At 54.6% G+C, this 14,822-nt stretch overlaps 8 protein-coding genes across 8 annotated transcripts; 6 read left to right on the top strand and 2 right to left on the bottom strand.

Annotated features, from left to right (window-relative positions):
* Positions 1–270: 270 nt before the first annotated feature.
* V1518DRAFT_87290 (uncharacterized protein) lies at positions 271–1,319 on the bottom strand. The gene is made up of 2 exons (XM_066906700.1): positions 579–1,319; positions 271–515 (listed from the first exon to the last, which is right to left on the bottom strand). The coding sequence occupies exons 1-2, from the start codon at positions 1,155–1,157 to the stop codon at positions 432–434; spliced, it is 663 nt and encodes a 220-aa protein (XP_066757882.1). The 5' UTR covers positions 1,158–1,319; the 3' UTR covers positions 271–431.
* V1518DRAFT_434879 (uncharacterized protein) lies at positions 1,223–2,870 on the top strand. The gene is made up of 2 exons (XM_066906257.1): positions 1,223–1,795; positions 1,856–2,870. The coding sequence occupies exons 1-2, from the start codon at positions 1,483–1,485 to the stop codon at positions 2,419–2,421; spliced, it is 879 nt and encodes a 292-aa protein (XP_066757883.1). The 5' UTR covers positions 1,223–1,482; the 3' UTR covers positions 2,422–2,870.
* Positions 2,871–3,585: 715 nt separating this feature from the next.
* On the top strand, positions 3,586–5,042 carry V1518DRAFT_421130 (PIN domain-containing protein). The gene is made up of 2 exons (XM_066905150.1): positions 3,586–4,167; positions 4,221–5,042. Exons 1-2 carry the CDS (start codon positions 3,693–3,695, stop codon positions 4,547–4,549), a joined length of 804 nt encoding a protein of 267 aa, XP_066757884.1. The 5' UTR covers positions 3,586–3,692; the 3' UTR covers positions 4,550–5,042.
* Positions 5,043–5,143: 101 nt separating this feature from the next.
* Positions 5,144–6,869, bottom strand: V1518DRAFT_407018 (GDP dissociation inhibitor; the record flags this gene model as incomplete). Its single annotated transcript, XM_066901973.1, has 6 exons — positions 5,144–5,765; positions 5,818–6,260; positions 6,315–6,437; positions 6,497–6,524; positions 6,582–6,708; positions 6,839–6,869. 6 exons carry the CDS (start codon positions 6,867–6,869, stop codon positions 5,144–5,146), a joined length of 1,374 nt encoding a protein of 457 aa, XP_066757885.1.
* Positions 6,870–7,025: 156 nt separating this feature from the next.
* V1518DRAFT_421135 (Per1-like-domain-containing protein) lies at positions 7,026–8,542 on the top strand. Its single transcript, XM_066905151.1, has one exon. It carries the CDS (start codon positions 7,042–7,044, stop codon positions 8,287–8,289), a length of 1,248 nt encoding a protein of 415 aa, XP_066757886.1. The 5' UTR covers positions 7,026–7,041; the 3' UTR covers positions 8,290–8,542.
* Positions 8,543–8,910: 368 nt separating this feature from the next.
* V1518DRAFT_88517 (aspartyl protease-domain-containing protein) lies at positions 8,911–10,275 on the top strand. The gene is made up of 5 exons (XM_066906703.1): positions 8,911–8,995; positions 9,168–9,313; positions 9,368–9,575; positions 9,634–9,869; positions 9,920–10,275. Exons 2-5 carry the CDS (start codon positions 9,252–9,254, stop codon positions 10,122–10,124), a joined length of 711 nt encoding a protein of 236 aa, XP_066757887.1. The 5' UTR covers positions 8,911–8,995; positions 9,168–9,251; the 3' UTR covers positions 10,125–10,275.
* Positions 10,276–11,037: 762 nt separating this feature from the next.
* On the top strand, positions 11,038–12,238 carry V1518DRAFT_421138 (uncharacterized protein). The gene has a single exon (XM_066905152.1). It carries the CDS (start codon positions 11,339–11,341, stop codon positions 12,089–12,091), a length of 753 nt encoding a protein of 250 aa, XP_066757888.1. The 5' UTR covers positions 11,038–11,338; the 3' UTR covers positions 12,092–12,238.
* A 128-nt stretch (positions 12,239–12,366) lies between these two features.
* V1518DRAFT_421139 (uncharacterized protein) lies at positions 12,367–14,614 on the top strand. The gene is made up of 2 exons (XM_066905153.1): positions 12,367–12,634; positions 12,691–14,614. Exons 1-2 carry the CDS (start codon positions 12,490–12,492, stop codon positions 14,232–14,234), a joined length of 1,689 nt encoding a protein of 562 aa, XP_066757889.1. The 5' UTR covers positions 12,367–12,489; the 3' UTR covers positions 14,235–14,614.
* Positions 14,615–14,822: the final 208 nt, after the last annotated feature.

Consider the following 14,822-nt stretch of genomic DNA (forward strand, 5'->3'; position numbering starts at 1 on the left):
ACGCTGTTCGGTGTCGTTCCCATTCCGGACAGAACTTCTTCATGGAAGAAGCTGAGCACGAGTGTCTCAATCGACTGAACCAAGTTTGTCTGCGAAGCGTTGTCTGGCATGGTTGTCGTAGGTGATGAGAGGGTGATCGATTCGGTCGGTGCACTTAGCACGACCAAGTTAACATGGTCACTTTGGGATTATCATCAAGCAGAAGAGTGCGTACATGGATACACTTCTTAACGCCGTAGGGAGATGTAGTGGTGCAGAAAGGCGGTGGAGAAAATGAGCAAGCTCGACAGCCGCCATTTTAAAACCTCCAGCCCGAATAAGCGAGTCTCTATCGCCGCCACACATATCTCCATCCCAGTGTCGCAACCCACCACAAAGAAGCGATTCCAAAAGCATCCTCGGCTGCCTGTCGACTCAGTATACGGCCATAATCAGACGGTCGGCGGCAGCAGGAGCGCGATCACTTGTCGCGGCCGCTCCGTTGCGAGCAGCTCAAAGTTGCTCGCTGCGTTCAACTACACCACACCCAGTCAGTCTTGCGTCACTACAGTCGCCACTGCCCCGCACTCTAGACTTACAGTGTCCGTTGCCTCAATGGTATACCCCAGATTCATGATCCTCAGCCGCGTCGCCGGCCCAAGGATTCTAGACCGTCCACCTCCCAGCCCAACCAACAACAGCTCCGGTCGAGGATACAGCAGGCCGAGCAAGCTCAGCCCTTCCTCCGCAATATCCACCACTCCAATATCGATCCCGGTGCAGTACTTTGTGTAATCCCAAGTCAAAACCTGCCCGTCCAGGATCGCACAACCGCGTGTGCCATCTGCGCAGTCAAACGTGGTGCCGTCGGAGAGCTTGAACCCGTTTTCCACGACCGCGTCGATTGCAATAGGTGGTCGAGGCAGGTCTTGTAGCATGTCAAAGTCTTGCAACGCGCCGCCCTTAGATGGGTTGATGGGTGTCGCTTTGTTCAGGATCTTCTCTGCGCGAAGAATGGCGCTTCCATGCATGCCACGGCATCCACTGCGGTGAGCTTCTGCTGGCATATTCAGTACTCTCTGCCCGAGACTTCTAAGCATTCCGCCTCGTTCTAGTCGGATCGCTCTGTGCAGTGCACTCGCCATTATGCAGTCGCGCGATAAAATCCTCTTTAACATGCTTCGCGTCGCGGTCAAGCACTGCTGGAGAAATCGTGAGAACACTTTTTCGAGCTCACAAGTCCGCACTTTGGTAGAACAAGAATCAAGTCAATTAACCGCAACGAGAGTGATTGATAGTTGCGCCAACTTCGAACGCCTGGCTGCGAGGCTGTGGTTGCCACTAACAACGTAATGGCTGCGTACTGCGCCGCCGCTTCCCTGCGCCGCTTCCGTGGCGCTCTCGCCCTCCGTCGCCGCTCTCCACGTCTCACTCTCAGCCACCGCATTTCTTCGCGTATATACCCACTTGATACCTCCCATTCTTGTGGACAGAGTCCACAAGATGTACCACACTTCTTTTGCCGCTGCTGCCTTGCTCGCACTGCGCGGCGTACATGCCGCGCCAGTCGGTACTCTGTCCGCCGTCATCATTTCTCAAGAGGCGGTCGATCTTGCCGTTGACAATCTTCTCGCTGAGTTCTGTCGGTACGAATATAGCATATCCACCCGTTGCTCTCACGATATTACCAAGTTACAGCCGCGTTTAGGGCTGGGGCTGGGGATCTACAATGTCGACGCGGTTGTTATGGATCACGTTCGACGAGACGCGCGCAGAGCAGATAGCGATATGCATTACGAATCAAGCATGTACTTGAGTAAGCGTTATGTTTGTTTGCAGTGCACAGTTGTATTAGTTGCTAATATTCGTAATCTAGTTGGATTCTACTTTCTGCTACCTGTTATCTACTTCCTCTCGGGTATTCTGATTCGCTACTGGCGGACGCAATTGGCCGCAAAGCGCAATTTGCATGGCTACATGAAGTTTGACAGCATCTATGCAGGCTGCAATGACATCGAAGCATATAACAGTGCCGATGAAAACGCATCCTCCTCATCGCTACTCGACATCCCGCCTCCCCCCTACGAAGCCGCAGACAAGGAACGCAGCATCGGTCTTGTGTCACTTCCCACATTCAAGATAACTCCGCCTCCCGAAGATGGCGCACCAGAGTACGACGATGTCGAGATTTTGCAGCATGTTCAGAACCAGACTACAACTGAGGTCACTAAGCCGCGGTTCCTTCGCAGATGGGCGTTCTTCGCACCGCGGATTGTTCTCGGCGTTTTCCGATTTTACTGCTTAATAAGCACGCCGACGAAGGAGGATATTGGGCGCATGTGTGCTGCGATGAGACATAAGCGGGATCACCCCAAGTGTACGCGACCGGAGCATCTCAAAGCTTGTCGTCAGGCGTACTATTACGGCCGTAACAATGTTTAATTGGCAGCGACTGTGTTTAATAGTTGTCGATGCCGCAATGATGTTGATCTATGACTCATGATATGGGACGGTGGGTATTGATAGGTTTATATGGTGTTGTGGTGCTCCGGTTCATTTTTAGTGGCACATAATATTATCTAGCAATTTGGTGTACGAGATTATCGATTCAGTGATCTGAAGACATGGTGACCTTATCGACACTCTCAAACTCCAGCACTCTCGTTTCAAGGCATCGCATCTCACAACTGTGGAGTCACAAAACACTTTGGCCGCGTCTGGTCTGTACGTAAGTTTTCTCAACACTTGAGCCGCACGATTGCTTGGGTACCAGCTTCAGTGTCTGCTTTAACTTATGTAAAGTTGTGTAGAGTCGCCTACGTACTAGTGACTTTAGGGTTCGGCGGATATTCCGGCCAAAAAAATTTGCTTAGACTAAATTTGTTACAGATTATACAAAAACAATTAAAAATTTCGAGCCCAACAGCAGATATTGCCGTTGCCCAGAATCGAACTGAGGTCTCTTCGGCCACAACGAAGTGTACTGACCACTATACTACAACGGCTCGTTGATAAAAATTTCGAGATCTGCTTTATCACACTGGCCATCCTAAATGTGACGCGCAAAAGACAACTGATCTAACGAGAATTTGCCACATTTTATAATAAAATAACATATTTAGTAATATTTTAAATTTAGATAGCTTTAGTATAACTAAGTCCAAAGTAATGGGAATTTGAAACGAGAGGGGTTTATGGTTGAGGTTGTGGTTGCAGCGTGTTCAGCAACCGAGGCGCCAAAACTTCTTTCCTGTGGAGTTTCTCCAGTTTCACTCGCGGTCACTCTTCAGCATTCTGCTCTTTCTTATGCAACAGTAGATCTTACGGTATTTCTGCTTGAACGAGCGCGGATAGGAGTACGACTTCCCTGTAATGTTTCTGAACGAGGACGCTGGACTACTTGGATAGTAGTCCGCTCGTTCTGTGTTTACATCTGGATACGCGAGCCAGGCTGGTTTCTAATATGATCCGCCGACGTGCGATTTGCAGGGCACAAAACGTCGTTTGACTGCCTTACCTTGTTTTGTTCTATTACATACTGAAACTGTACTGTGCGATAATTTAACTGAGCAGATATGGAGGATGTCGAGATGAAAGATGTCGAGAGTGACGAGTTGATTAAGCAAGTTAACGCAAGCGTGGAATCAAGTCGGAATGGCGTCGCCACGAACGAGAATGAGCTCGAGACGTCAGGTTGGGCACACAGTTTCGAGATGTTTGACCTAGCACAGTGCGCGGTGCACGACACGCGCGTGGAGGATACCGCGCTGCTATTTGTTATCGACACCAACTTCGCTATATCGCACCTGCCGATCCTTGACGATTTGCGCCGCTTGCAATCACGATTTGCTCGGCGCGGGTATTTACTTGTGTTCCCCCCTACGGTGATCAGCGAACTCGACACTTTTAAGACGGTACATATACCTTGCGGCCTGGGGATTCGCCGGAGCAAACACCAGAGCGACGTCGCGACGCTTGCACGGCAGACGAATCGGTGGCTATATTCGGCGCTCGCGGAGTGGGATCCGGCGGTGTATTGTTCGCGCAGGGACGAGCGGATAGTTGCGAGTGGGTTACGTGGGGATGATACGATTTTGGATTGTTGCAACTATTTTACAAAGGTGCGTGGGAAGGAGATAGTTTTGTTGTCGAATGACCAAAATTTGTGTATCAAGGCGTTGACTTCGTGTAAGTGTGCTGTCCATCTTGCTTCGTGTCCCAATACTAACGATGTTGCTTAGCTTTGAAGACGGTGAAATACGCAAAAGGACTCACCGCCCGCATGATCCTGACAAAATGTTTTAATCTACACCCTTCCACATTTCACACACCGTTAGGCGAACATTCACCGACACGTTCAACAGCCGGACAGCCACTCACAGTCATGGCCGAACAGGAGCAGCACAGGGATGTTGAAATGTTAGACTACACAATTCCCGACCCGCCAAAATCCAGCAGTTCGCCGCGGACACAATCACGGATATCGCGCTCACCTACTCGGAGACCGCTGCTTACACCTCAACGCACATTGCCGTCAATACACGGGGGTAATGTGCATAGACGTATCTAGGCTTATCATCCTGAACATAACTATATACATGCATGGAGTTTGCTTTATGGCATTTGGAGGCGACGGGGCGGCGCATTTGTGATTTGTTGTGGGTTTTCAAGGTAATATTGTTGTGGTCCTATGGTTCCACGAATCCTAGTTCCTGGCCTCCTCGTTCGTACTGCCACTATTTTTTTGTGGTCCCGTGCGCGATCACCTGGTTGACCCAGTTTGCAATCCGAAGCAGCCGCCCGTTTGGCCTCCTACAGGGAATTTACATGGCCAGATGTGGAATCATGCGATTCTGTGTTCTCTCTCTTGGAGGGAGAACCGGAAGGAGAGGATTTGCTAGAGCGATCGTGAATCATAGTACCTTCTGTCCTTTTGCTCTTTGAGCGAAGCCTTAGTGGATCGATTGCCTCCAAAGAGACCCCGAACATTATATTTGTAGTGAAGAGCTAGATAAGTTGTAGGAACTCTGCTCAGAATTTGCACAACCAATCTATTGTCGACCATCATGAACTTCCCAAAAAGAAAACACACAACCGAGAACACATTCAAATCAACCGCAAGCTCTCTCCCTACGTTGGAGGACCCCATTGCTGAAAGCAAACCTTACTCGTACGCAGTGAAATTCTCGTCCTCGTCGCTGAAACGCTTCTTGAGGACGAGAGGCTTGCCCTCGATTCTCTCGTAGATGTCCATGACGTCGTCGGTGGTTGTTTCGAAGTGGCTCGTGGCGTCGTAGCTCTTGGAGATGTAGACGTGGTCCTTGGTGCCATCCTCTAGAGGCTCGAACAAGTCGGTGACGCCGACGAATCGCTCGACAACGGTGCCGAGAAGGTGCAGCGCGGGTGCGATCTCGTTGATAGGGACGGAGGTCTCAGCGATGGTAGACACGATGGCAAGGTAGTGGCCCTTAGCTGCGACGTTGTGCGTGGACGAGACCATCGCGACGTAGATGTCGTGTTTCCGGCCGACCTGATTCTGTGGAATCACGATCTGGACCGAGTCCGCGTTGTCGGTGTTGGGTATGGGGTGCGTGAGCACGCAGATTGCACGGATCACGCTACCGATCTTGCGAACCTTGTTCGGGAAGTAGGTAGGGTCGCCGATGATGATTTTGGCGCGCGCGATTTCGTCGCCGGAGCGTACGCCGACGGCGACACCGTCCTCGTAGATGATCTCGTCGATCGGCTTTTCGAGCATATATGTGCCGCCATAGATAGCCGAGAGACTAGAGACTGTTAGAATCGGTATTGGAATGAGTGCACGCGAGTGATGCTTACCGAGCGAAACCCTGGGGCAGCTCGCCGAGTCCGTAGAGAGGGTACAAGTACGGAGACTTTCCGAACCGGGCAAGCGAGCGCACGTAGAGCAAAATGCGGTCCACCGCCTCCCGCGCTGGCTTGTTAAGGTACGAATCATCAAGATACAAGCCCATCGCGTGGCCAATGAAATCTTTGGTGCCGGATTCCAAGCCGAACTTGGTGTAGACCTCATTCATGGTGTTGCGGTCAAGATTAAAGCCCTGGTGAGTTGAAGGGTTTCCTTCTTCGTAGTTACTGACAAATTCGAAAAAGCGCTTCATGCGACGCTTCTCGAAGAGGCCCATGAGTGGAGATCGCACCGCCTCCATTTCGCTGGCGGGCACTTTCGCGATGCGGCCGTCGCGGAAGACGTAGCTTCCGGCAATCTGCTTAAATTCTATGTAACGCGTGACATTCGTTTCCTAGTTGCCATTGTCAGCGGTACTATTTTGGACGGTGGCAATAAAAATACATACACGAAGAATGTTGATGAGCTCGCCGTCGGCCATGAGGAACTTTGGAACGAGATCGACGTTCCAGTCGCGATCGCGACCGAAGCTGGGCTTCGGGGCTTCGCCGGCACGGTATTGTGAGTATATCTGCAATTAGGACCATTAGAAACATGTCGGCCGCCACAAAGGCAAGGTGGTATATGTACCTGTGTGAGTGATAGACTCGCACTCTCACTGTAGGAGACTTGTTAGAACGATATGAGTGCAGATCATAAGCAATCGAACACGTACCCGCCATAGTGATCTTGGCGATCGATATGCAAGACTTTCTTGCCCTCTACGGAGAGAACACCGGAGAGGATGCACTCGGTGAGGCCTGTATGACCGTGGGGATCAGCACTCTGTTGTGGCCACGGAGCTAGCAAAATTGCGAATCATACCGGTTCCTGAGGTCAACCACAGTTAGTATAATGTTCCTAAGTTGTAAAATCAAAGCAAATGCGCCATGATGCAGCTGCACTTTGGGCCGGTCCACAACTGATACGTACCTAAAACAATGACGTCGTATTGCTCATCCATGGCGACAGAAATTTACAGCAGCGGGTCGTCCGAATTGTCCAAAGATCAAATCAAAAGTGGAAAGCTAAAAGTCACAAGCAGGTCTGTTCTTGAGCAGGAGCAGATGGAACGCCAACATGGACCGAGGACACTCGTCTAGACTGCTAGGGAAGCCATCACAATTTGGCCGGACATGGAGGTCACGTGGCTTGGGACTGGCACGACGATCACGCGCGAGTTTTACGCGGCTTTGCCGCTGCAGAAAGGTAGGAGTCTACAAGACAGTTCTAGGAGTAATAGAGGATTACGAGACTCAAAGGAATTGAGACGTTTGTCGGATTGCTGGTGCGGCTTGCAAGATCGATCGCGGGGAGTGGGTGATTGTTGTCGACTTTGCACGTTCCCAGCGAATATCGTCGTGCAACGGCCACGGTGTATTAGCATAGCAAGAATGCGTTTATCACTACTAACGCTGTACGCGTTCTGCGCACTTGCGACGCTATGTGGACACGCGCATGGCTCGGCGGGCGACCGACTGCAGGAGTTTCGCGAATGCGTGAGCGAATGCGTCGCAACGACATGCGCAAATGAGGACAGCGCACAACTGCCGGGGTATCTGACGCTATTCTTCTGGGACTGCCCGCAGAACTGCGACTACAATTGCCAGCGGAGCATCACGGCGGAGCGGGTCAAGCGGGGGGCGAAGGTTCTGCAGTTCCATGGCAAGTGGCCGTTCCAGCGTGTGCTGGGGATCCAGGAACCCGCGTCGGTCATATTCTCGATTATGAACTTCGTCCCGCAGTATCGTGCGTACACGAGACTCGCTCCGCGGCTGCCGCAGGATGATGCGCGGAAGAATTTCTACCTGCGCAAGTACTATGTCGCGGTGATGGTCGCGGGGATGAACGCGTGGGTGTGGTCGTCCGTGTTCCACTGCCGGGACTTCAAGCTCACGGAGCGGCTGGACTACTTCTCGGCGGGCATCACGGTGATGACGGGGTTCTACTTCACGATGGTGCGCGTGTTCCGACTCGACCGGAGGGAGAAGACAGGCGTGCGGGGGCTGCTGACCGTGGCGTGTGTTCTGGCCACGGCGGCTCACATTGGATATCTGTCGTTCATCCGATTCTCATACACGTACAACATGGCGGCCAACATTGTGCTGGGAATAGCACAGAACATAGTGATGTCCGGTTTCTCGATACACCGGTATGTGACCGCGACGGCGGGACAACGAGCGGGGTGGATGCTCTGGCCGTTCTACCACGTGCTGCTGCTGAGCGCGGCGATGAGCTTGGAGGTGTTTGACTTCCCGCCGGCGTGGGACGCGATCGACGCGCACTCATTGTGGCATGCGTCGACGGCAGGGATCACGGTATGGTACTACCGGTGGGTGGCGCTGGACGCGGCGCACGAGGCGCGGGCTGAGCACCGCGACTAGGCCGCCGTGCTACGCGGCATGTAAATAGATGACGGGGAGGCGCGCGTCCAAGTGTGGTATTTTGTCATCACAACTCAGCAGCCCTTGCAGCGCACAGCACAGCGCGAGGGTCGCGTTATAAATAGAAGAGGAACGGCTGAGCGGTGCATTTTTTAGACACGGATCAGGCGTCGATCAAGCAGCTGCGGAGGAAGTCCTGTGCTGGCGCGAGAGTGCGCACGCATTCCGGGGAAGCTGGCGCAGGCGGCAGTGGATGACGACGCCAACAGCGAACCCGGTTCGCGTGCAGGCGCACGGAGCCCGTGCGCAGGGGCGTAGGTAGCAAACCGGACGCGGAACCTGGCGAGGAACCGGCGCATACGTCGGTTCAGTTAGCGAGAGTGTGAGCAAGGGATCACAGCCGGAGAGTCACAGATCTGGCTCGCAGTGCGCTCCGCTCCTGCGCGGTTAGCGAACTGCCCACTTGCCCGCAAGCAACAAGTCTGCGAACGAGCGTGGCACGAACAAGTACACAGGTTGACAGTGCGCAGCTACACGGCTTCTGCGCTCCTGATTGGCCAGTCCCGCCTTCTGCGCCCCTGCTGCTACTTCGCCGCCACTCCGTCAACCGCGTCATCGCCATCATCATCACCACCACGTCCACCGCCTTCTCTCCCCTCGCCGCCCGCTCATTCCCCTTCGGCGCACCTATCTCTGCGCGTCTCGGGTCCGTCTAGCTTCTGCTTTTTTGCTCCCGCGTTGCGTCGAGCACCCCAGTACCGGCACCACGCACCGCAATGTACCTCATCGTGACCGTGGAAACATCCGAGGAGATCTATACCCTCGATGTCGTACCTTCCATGACGCTCGCAGATCTGCAGGCTTACATTGAGGCGGAGACCACTGTCCCCGTTGCACAGCAGATTCTGCTCTATCGCGCAGGTGTGCTTGAGGGCAGCGACCGCACGATCGAGGACTTTCATATGGAGGACTACGACATGATCATGCTCCGCGTCCAGCAGCCCGCCGCGCCGCCCGCAGCAGAGTACGTATTCCCGCAATGGTGTCATAAGCACCCGCTGATTTGTTTTTCGTTTAGACAACAAGACGAACAACACAGCACCGTCATGGACGACGTCGAGAAGGTGCGGTTGCAGATGCTTGGCGATCAAGCACTCTGCGACCTCGTCCGACAGACATATCCCGATCTCGCGGCCTCTGTCAACGATCCGGCGCGCTTCCATGAACTCCTAACCAAGATAGAGGAGTCGCGGGTAAAGGCCGAGGACATCAAGCGGCAGGAACTGGTGCGTACTCTCTGCTGCCTCAAACCACATTCTTAACGCGCACTGACCCCTTTCGCAGAAACGGTTGAACGACGATCCATTCAATGAAGAGTCCCAGCGAAAAATCCTGGAGCTCATTCAACAGGAAGCAGTGATGGAGAACCTGAATGCCGCGCTCGAACACAACCCCGAGTCTTTTGGCCGAGTGCAGATGTTGTACGTGCCGATCGAGGTCAATGGACACAAGATCAAGGCATTTGTCGACTCAGGCGCGCAGGCGACAATCATGAACCCGCAGTGCGCAGAGGACTGCAAGTATGTACGCTGTTGTTTTATTTCCGTATCCGTGATGCTGACAAGCGCAGTGTAATGTATTTGTTGGACAAGAATTTCCAAGGTGTCGCGCGCGGCGTTGGAACGGCTAAGATTCTCGGACGTATACACAGCGCGCCGCTCAAGATCGGCAAGGCGTTCCTGCCTTGCAGTTTTACCGTCATGGAAGGCACTGACGTAGATTTGCTTCTTGGTTTAGACAGTACGTGTGTCGTGCTTCGTCGACTTATACACTGATTGCTAATTCTTCGTCGCAGTGCTCAAACGACACCAGGCAACGATTGATCTCAAACGGAACATATTGATCATGGGCGAGGAAGAAGTGCCGTTCCTGGCGGAGTCCGATCTGCCAATGCATGCGCGGCAAGACCGGGGGGATCTGCCGGAAGTGACACGGCGGCAGGATGCGCAGGCAGCATCTCGCAAGAACTCACATAGTAGCGATGGCAGCATGTCGCGGCGGCCGGAGCAGCAGCCCGCTGCAGCGACTGCACCGGTCGCAGTAGCGGTATCACCGCCAGCTCAGTTAGAGTCACCCACTAGCGTGAGAGCGCAGCAGACATCACAGCAGCAGGAACGACCGCATCCGTCGCCGCCGCCGACGTCGTCTTCGTTGTCGTCGTCTTCAACGGCGATGCCGTCGCCGCAGGTACCGCAGCGGCAGCAGCAACCGCGCAGCATACAGCCGCACACGACTCGGCCACATCCAATGGCGGGCCAGTCATATCCTCCACAGAGGAAGCCGGTACCGCGGTCACCGGTACCACGACCCAGTCACGGGCCGCCGCCGCCAGCGGGATCGGCGAACTACCAGTTTCCGGAGGCGAGTATCTCTCAGCTGATTAGCCTGGGAGTTTCCCGGGAGGAGGCGATCAGCGCACTGCGCACTGCGCGGGGGAATGTAGAGATTGCGGCTAGTCTGTTGTTTCAGTAGTGAGTGTGCACTGGGTGGTGTTGGGGCCAGGGCAGTGTATCATAGCGGAGGAAGGGGAAGCAGAGGGGATGGGACAGGAGGATTGTTATTGAGCGATTGGAGGATACTTGGAGCAGACGATCAACGAGTGTGGAGGAGGGCAGCATGGCACGGCATGGCATATTCGACATACATATACACGTTAACTATGGACTCTAGCCTCCAGGCGCGTCCGCCCAGCACTCCGCGAACTTCGCGGCGCCGCGGCGGCGCGGCGCTGCGACGAAGAGCCGCAGAGCGTGCGGCTCGGTCCGTCGATCTCGGCCGAGACGGTGCGGCCGAAAGCGGATGGGCAAGAGGCAGATCGCGGGTTTTTGTTGTTGCGACGGCGGCGCTGACAGCAACGCCATGCGCGCGCAGGCGGAGCGGTGCGGCTTGGCTCGTGTTGCGCGGCGAAGGGCGACGGCGGTGGACGATAAATACGGGCCTGCGCCGCTGCTTCGCACATCCTGCATCCACAACACCTACACCACACGCAATGGCTCTCGCAAGCAAGACTATCATCATTACCGGCGGTGGCAAGAACCTGGGCGCCCTCACGGCGGAGATCCTCGCGCCGCTCGGCAGCCCCGATCTCGTGCTGCACTACCACTCAGCTGGCGACGCAGCCAAGGTCGAGGCGCTTGCGACAGAGCTTGCCGATAAGTACGGTTCCAAGGTGGTTGGCTTTCAGGCTGCGCTGGAGAAGCCAGACGAAGTCGAGGCGCTGTTCAAGTTCACCAAGGACACGTTCGGCAAGGTCGACATCGCAATCAACAACGTCGGCATGGTACTCAAGAAGCCCTTCCTGGAGATCACCGAGGCGGAGTACGATGTCATGTTCGACACCAACTCCAAGTCTGCGTTCTTTTTCATCCAGAAGGCCGGCAAGTACCTCGAGGATAACGGCAAGATCGTGACGATCGTCACGTCGTTGCTCGCAGCCTTCACGGGCCTGTACTCCGTATACGCCGGCGCCAAGGCCCCCGTCGAGCACTTCTGCCGCGCCGCCGCGAAGGAATTCGGCCCCCGCGGGATTTCGGTCAACAACATCGCGCCGGGTCCGATGGACACGCCGTTCTTCTATGGCCAGGAGTCGCCGGACTCGGTCGCGTACAACAAGGGCGCGTCGATGAACGGCAAGCTCACGGACATCAAGGACATCGCGCCGATTGTGAAGTTCCTGGTCACGGAGGGCTGGTGGATCAATGGACAGACGATCTTTGCCAACGGTGCGTACACGACGAGATAGGCAGTGCGCAGTGGACTGCTGTATATATGTGACTAGTGAACTAGTGAAATGCAACGGAGTTTGCTCTGGGAAGACGTGATCAGGGATGATGCGCTATTCCGAGGCCGATGTCGGCCCGATGAGTTGCGTAAGTTGGGGACGCGTAGCGGAGCGATACACAAAAATTCAGTGCAGTCCTCCGCGCATGCGTCCCCAGCACAGGGCCATACGGGCCGGTGGGACAGTAGAAGTCCCAACGCCTCAAGTTTTTCCTTTTTCTTCACAGGTCAGTAGCTTCACAACGCAGAAAAAGTGTCGTGACTCACCAACCACCTTCCCCATATTTCCCATATTTCTCCTCCTCCGCGCTTCGTTCTCCTCATACCGCTCCTTGACTCGTATATCCGCACGCCGCCACCATGCCTATGCTCAAGGACCCCTCCGTCAAGTATCGGAAGTTCCCGTCCATGAATCTCCCTAACCGGCAGTGGCCGTCCAAGTCCCTCGACAAGGCCCCCCGGTGGTTGGCCACCGACCTCCGCGACGGCAACCAGTCTCTCCCGGGTGCGTTGTGGAACTTGTGCGTGTGCATGAGTCGGGCACGACTGATCCTTTTGCAGATCCCATGTCGATCGAGGAGAAGGTGCATTACTTCGCCAAGCTCGTCGAAATTGGCTACAAGGAAATCGAAGTCGCGTTTCCTTCCGCGTCGCAGATTGACTTCGACTTCACCCGCAGCGTCGTGCAGAGCGCACCCAGCGACGTCTGGATACAGGTGCTCTCGCCGTGTCGCGAGGAGCTCATCCGTCGCACCATTGACTCCCTGGTGGGCGCCAAGAAGGCCATCGTGCACCTCTACCTCGCCACGTCGGAGTGCTTCAGGCAGATTGTGTTCGGCATGAGCGAGGAGGAGTCCATTGAGCTCGCGGTCAAGTGCACGAAGCTCGTGCGATCTCTCACCAAGGACGACCCTGCCACCGCTGGCACAGAATGGCAGTACGAGTTCTCGCCGGAGACCTTCTCGGACTCCTCCCCAGAGTACGTGCTCCGCATCTGTGAGGCAGTCAAGGCCGCATGGGGCCCATCAGAGGAGGACAAGATCATCTTCAACCTTCCAGCGACCGTGGAGATGTCCACGCCAAATGTGTACGCAGACCAGATTGAGTTTTTCTGCACCAGCATTTCCGAGCGGAATAAGATCTGCGTGTCGCTCCACCCTCACAACGACCGAGGTTGCGCCGTTGCCGCTGCTGAGCTCGCGCAATTGGCCGGCGCGGACAGAGTGGAGGGGTGCTTGTTTGGCAACGGCGAGCGCACCGGCAACGTCGACCTTGTCACGCTCGCGCTCAACCTCTACACACAGGGTATCTCACCCAACGTTGACTTCAGCGACATCCTCTCCGTCATCGACGTCGTCGAGCAGTGCAACAAGATCCCCGTGCACCAGCGCGCGCCGTACGGCGGCCAGCTCGTCGTCTCCGCGTTCTCGGGCTCGCATCAGGATGCCATCAAGAAGGGCTTCAACACCCGCGACGAACTTGTCAAGGCTGCTGAATCCGCGGACCAAGTCAAGTGGCAGATCCCGTACCTGCCTCTCGACCCCAAGGATATCGGCCGCGACTACGAGGCTGTCATTCGTGTCAACTCGCAGAGCGGCAAGGGCGGTGCCGCCTGGATCATCCTCACAAAGCTCGGGCTGGATCTACCGCGCGGCCTCCAGGTTGCGTTCTCAAAGGTCGTCCAACTGGAAGCTGAGACTGTCGGCCGTGAGCTCAAGTCGGTCGAGATCGAGAATCTGTTCAAGAAGGAGTACATCAACAATGGCTTCTCCTTGCGTTCCGACTACGATGTCGTCCGGGTCGATGGTGAGTCTCGTCGCTTCACCGGCGTCGTTGACCTCGACGGGCGGGAGACCAAGCTCTCCGGCATCGGCAACGGTCCCATATCTGCCTTCACCGATGCCCTGTCGACCGGGTTTGGCGTCAAGCTCGAGATCTGGGATTACAAGGAACACGCAATTGGCAAGGGCTCCAAGGTCCGCGCTTCGACCTTCATTGAGATCCGCGTGGATGGCAAGGAGCGGAGGTGGGGCGTTGGAATCCACGAGGACGTCGTGCAGGCTTCCATCCTTGCCGTTCTCTCCGCCTTTGCCGGCTTCTTGTGATTTGGTTTTGATTCACAGGCGGTAGCACAAATAGCACCGTCTTTATCTTAAAAATGCAGCATGTGCTTTCGTGGAACCTCAAAATTGCGTGGGCAGGTATCGGTCGGACCGGGATTACTAGTTATTTGAATTTTCGGAGTGCAAATTTCTTCCTTTATATTTTCTAACGTCAGCTACTTTGGTGAATTGTAAATTCTTCTCTACTTTACGATCTTCTGCAAATGATCCAGCAACTGTTCTGGGGTCATCTTCTTTTGCTTACTTATTTTTGAACGAGATAGAGTCATTAGAGGAGCAGGATCAAAAGAAAAAATGTAAAATGCAGCAGTAGGTACATATGATAATGGCATACTAGTTAATGAATTGTTTTGGCGTGTTCACGAGTCGCTTTGAAGCACAGAAGTACTTCGCGATCCGCGATCGTAATTCAGAGATGAAATTCTGACAAGGACTGCTCAGCGGGTTAGGGAATGCTCTGTCACATGAGGATTCACGAGATTTCCATGGTCTGTTCACATTGTAAGAACTGTTGCCTCCTATTCTAGCAAAGTTGGCGTAAGCATGAGCGAAAAAGTAAAAGATACGGTG

The sequence above is a fragment of the Limtongia smithiae genome (assembly GCF_038497785.1).
Source record: "Limtongia smithiae strain NRRL Y-17922 unplaced genomic scaffold V1518scaffold_11, whole genome shotgun sequence".
In the NCBI taxonomy this organism is placed as follows: domain Eukaryota; kingdom Fungi; phylum Ascomycota; class Lipomycetes; order Lipomycetales; family Lipomycetaceae; genus Limtongia; species Limtongia smithiae.

Bases quoted from the DNA above. Each gene is read 5' to 3' on its own strand.
- V1518DRAFT_87290 (XM_066906700.1), bottom strand. From the start codon at position 1,157: ATGTTAAAGAGGATTTTATCGCGCGACTGCATAATGGCGAGTGCACTG. The intron at 516-578 runs GTAAGTCTAGAG...GGTGTGGTGTAG, and splicing joins CCATTGAGGCAACGGACACT to TTGAACGCAGCGAGCAACTT.
- V1518DRAFT_434879 (XM_066906257.1), top strand. From the start codon at position 1,483: ATGTACCACACTTCTTTTGCCGCTGCTGCCTTGCTCGCACTGCGCGGC. The intron at 1,796-1,855 runs GTAAGCGTTATG...TTCGTAATCTAG, and splicing joins CGAATCAAGCATGTACTTGA to TTGGATTCTACTTTCTGCTA.
- V1518DRAFT_421130 (XM_066905150.1), top strand. From the start codon at position 3,693: ATGTTTGACCTAGCACAGTGCGCGGTGCACGACACGCGCGTGGAGGAT. The intron at 4,168-4,220 runs GTAAGTGTGCTG...GATGTTGCTTAG, and splicing joins TATCAAGGCGTTGACTTCGT to CTTTGAAGACGGTGAAATAC.
- V1518DRAFT_421135 (XM_066905151.1), top strand. From the start codon at position 7,042: ATGGAGGTCACGTGGCTTGGGACTGGCACGACGATCACGCGCGAGTTT.
- V1518DRAFT_88517 (XM_066906703.1), top strand. From the start codon at position 9,252: ATGGAGGACTACGACATGATCATGCTCCGCGTCCAGCAGCCCGCCGCG. The intron at 9,314-9,367 runs GTACGTATTCCC...TTTTTCGTTTAG, and splicing joins GCCGCGCCGCCCGCAGCAGA to ACAACAAGACGAACAACACA. The intron at 9,576-9,633 runs GTGCGTACTCTC...CCCCTTTCGCAG, and splicing joins ACATCAAGCGGCAGGAACTG to AAACGGTTGAACGACGATCC.
- V1518DRAFT_421138 (XM_066905152.1), top strand. From the start codon at position 11,339: ATGGCTCTCGCAAGCAAGACTATCATCATTACCGGCGGTGGCAAGAAC.
- V1518DRAFT_421139 (XM_066905153.1), top strand. From the start codon at position 12,490: ATGCCTATGCTCAAGGACCCCTCCGTCAAGTATCGGAAGTTCCCGTCC. The intron at 12,635-12,690 runs GTGCGTTGTGGA...ATCCTTTTGCAG, and splicing joins CGGCAACCAGTCTCTCCCGG to ATCCCATGTCGATCGAGGAG.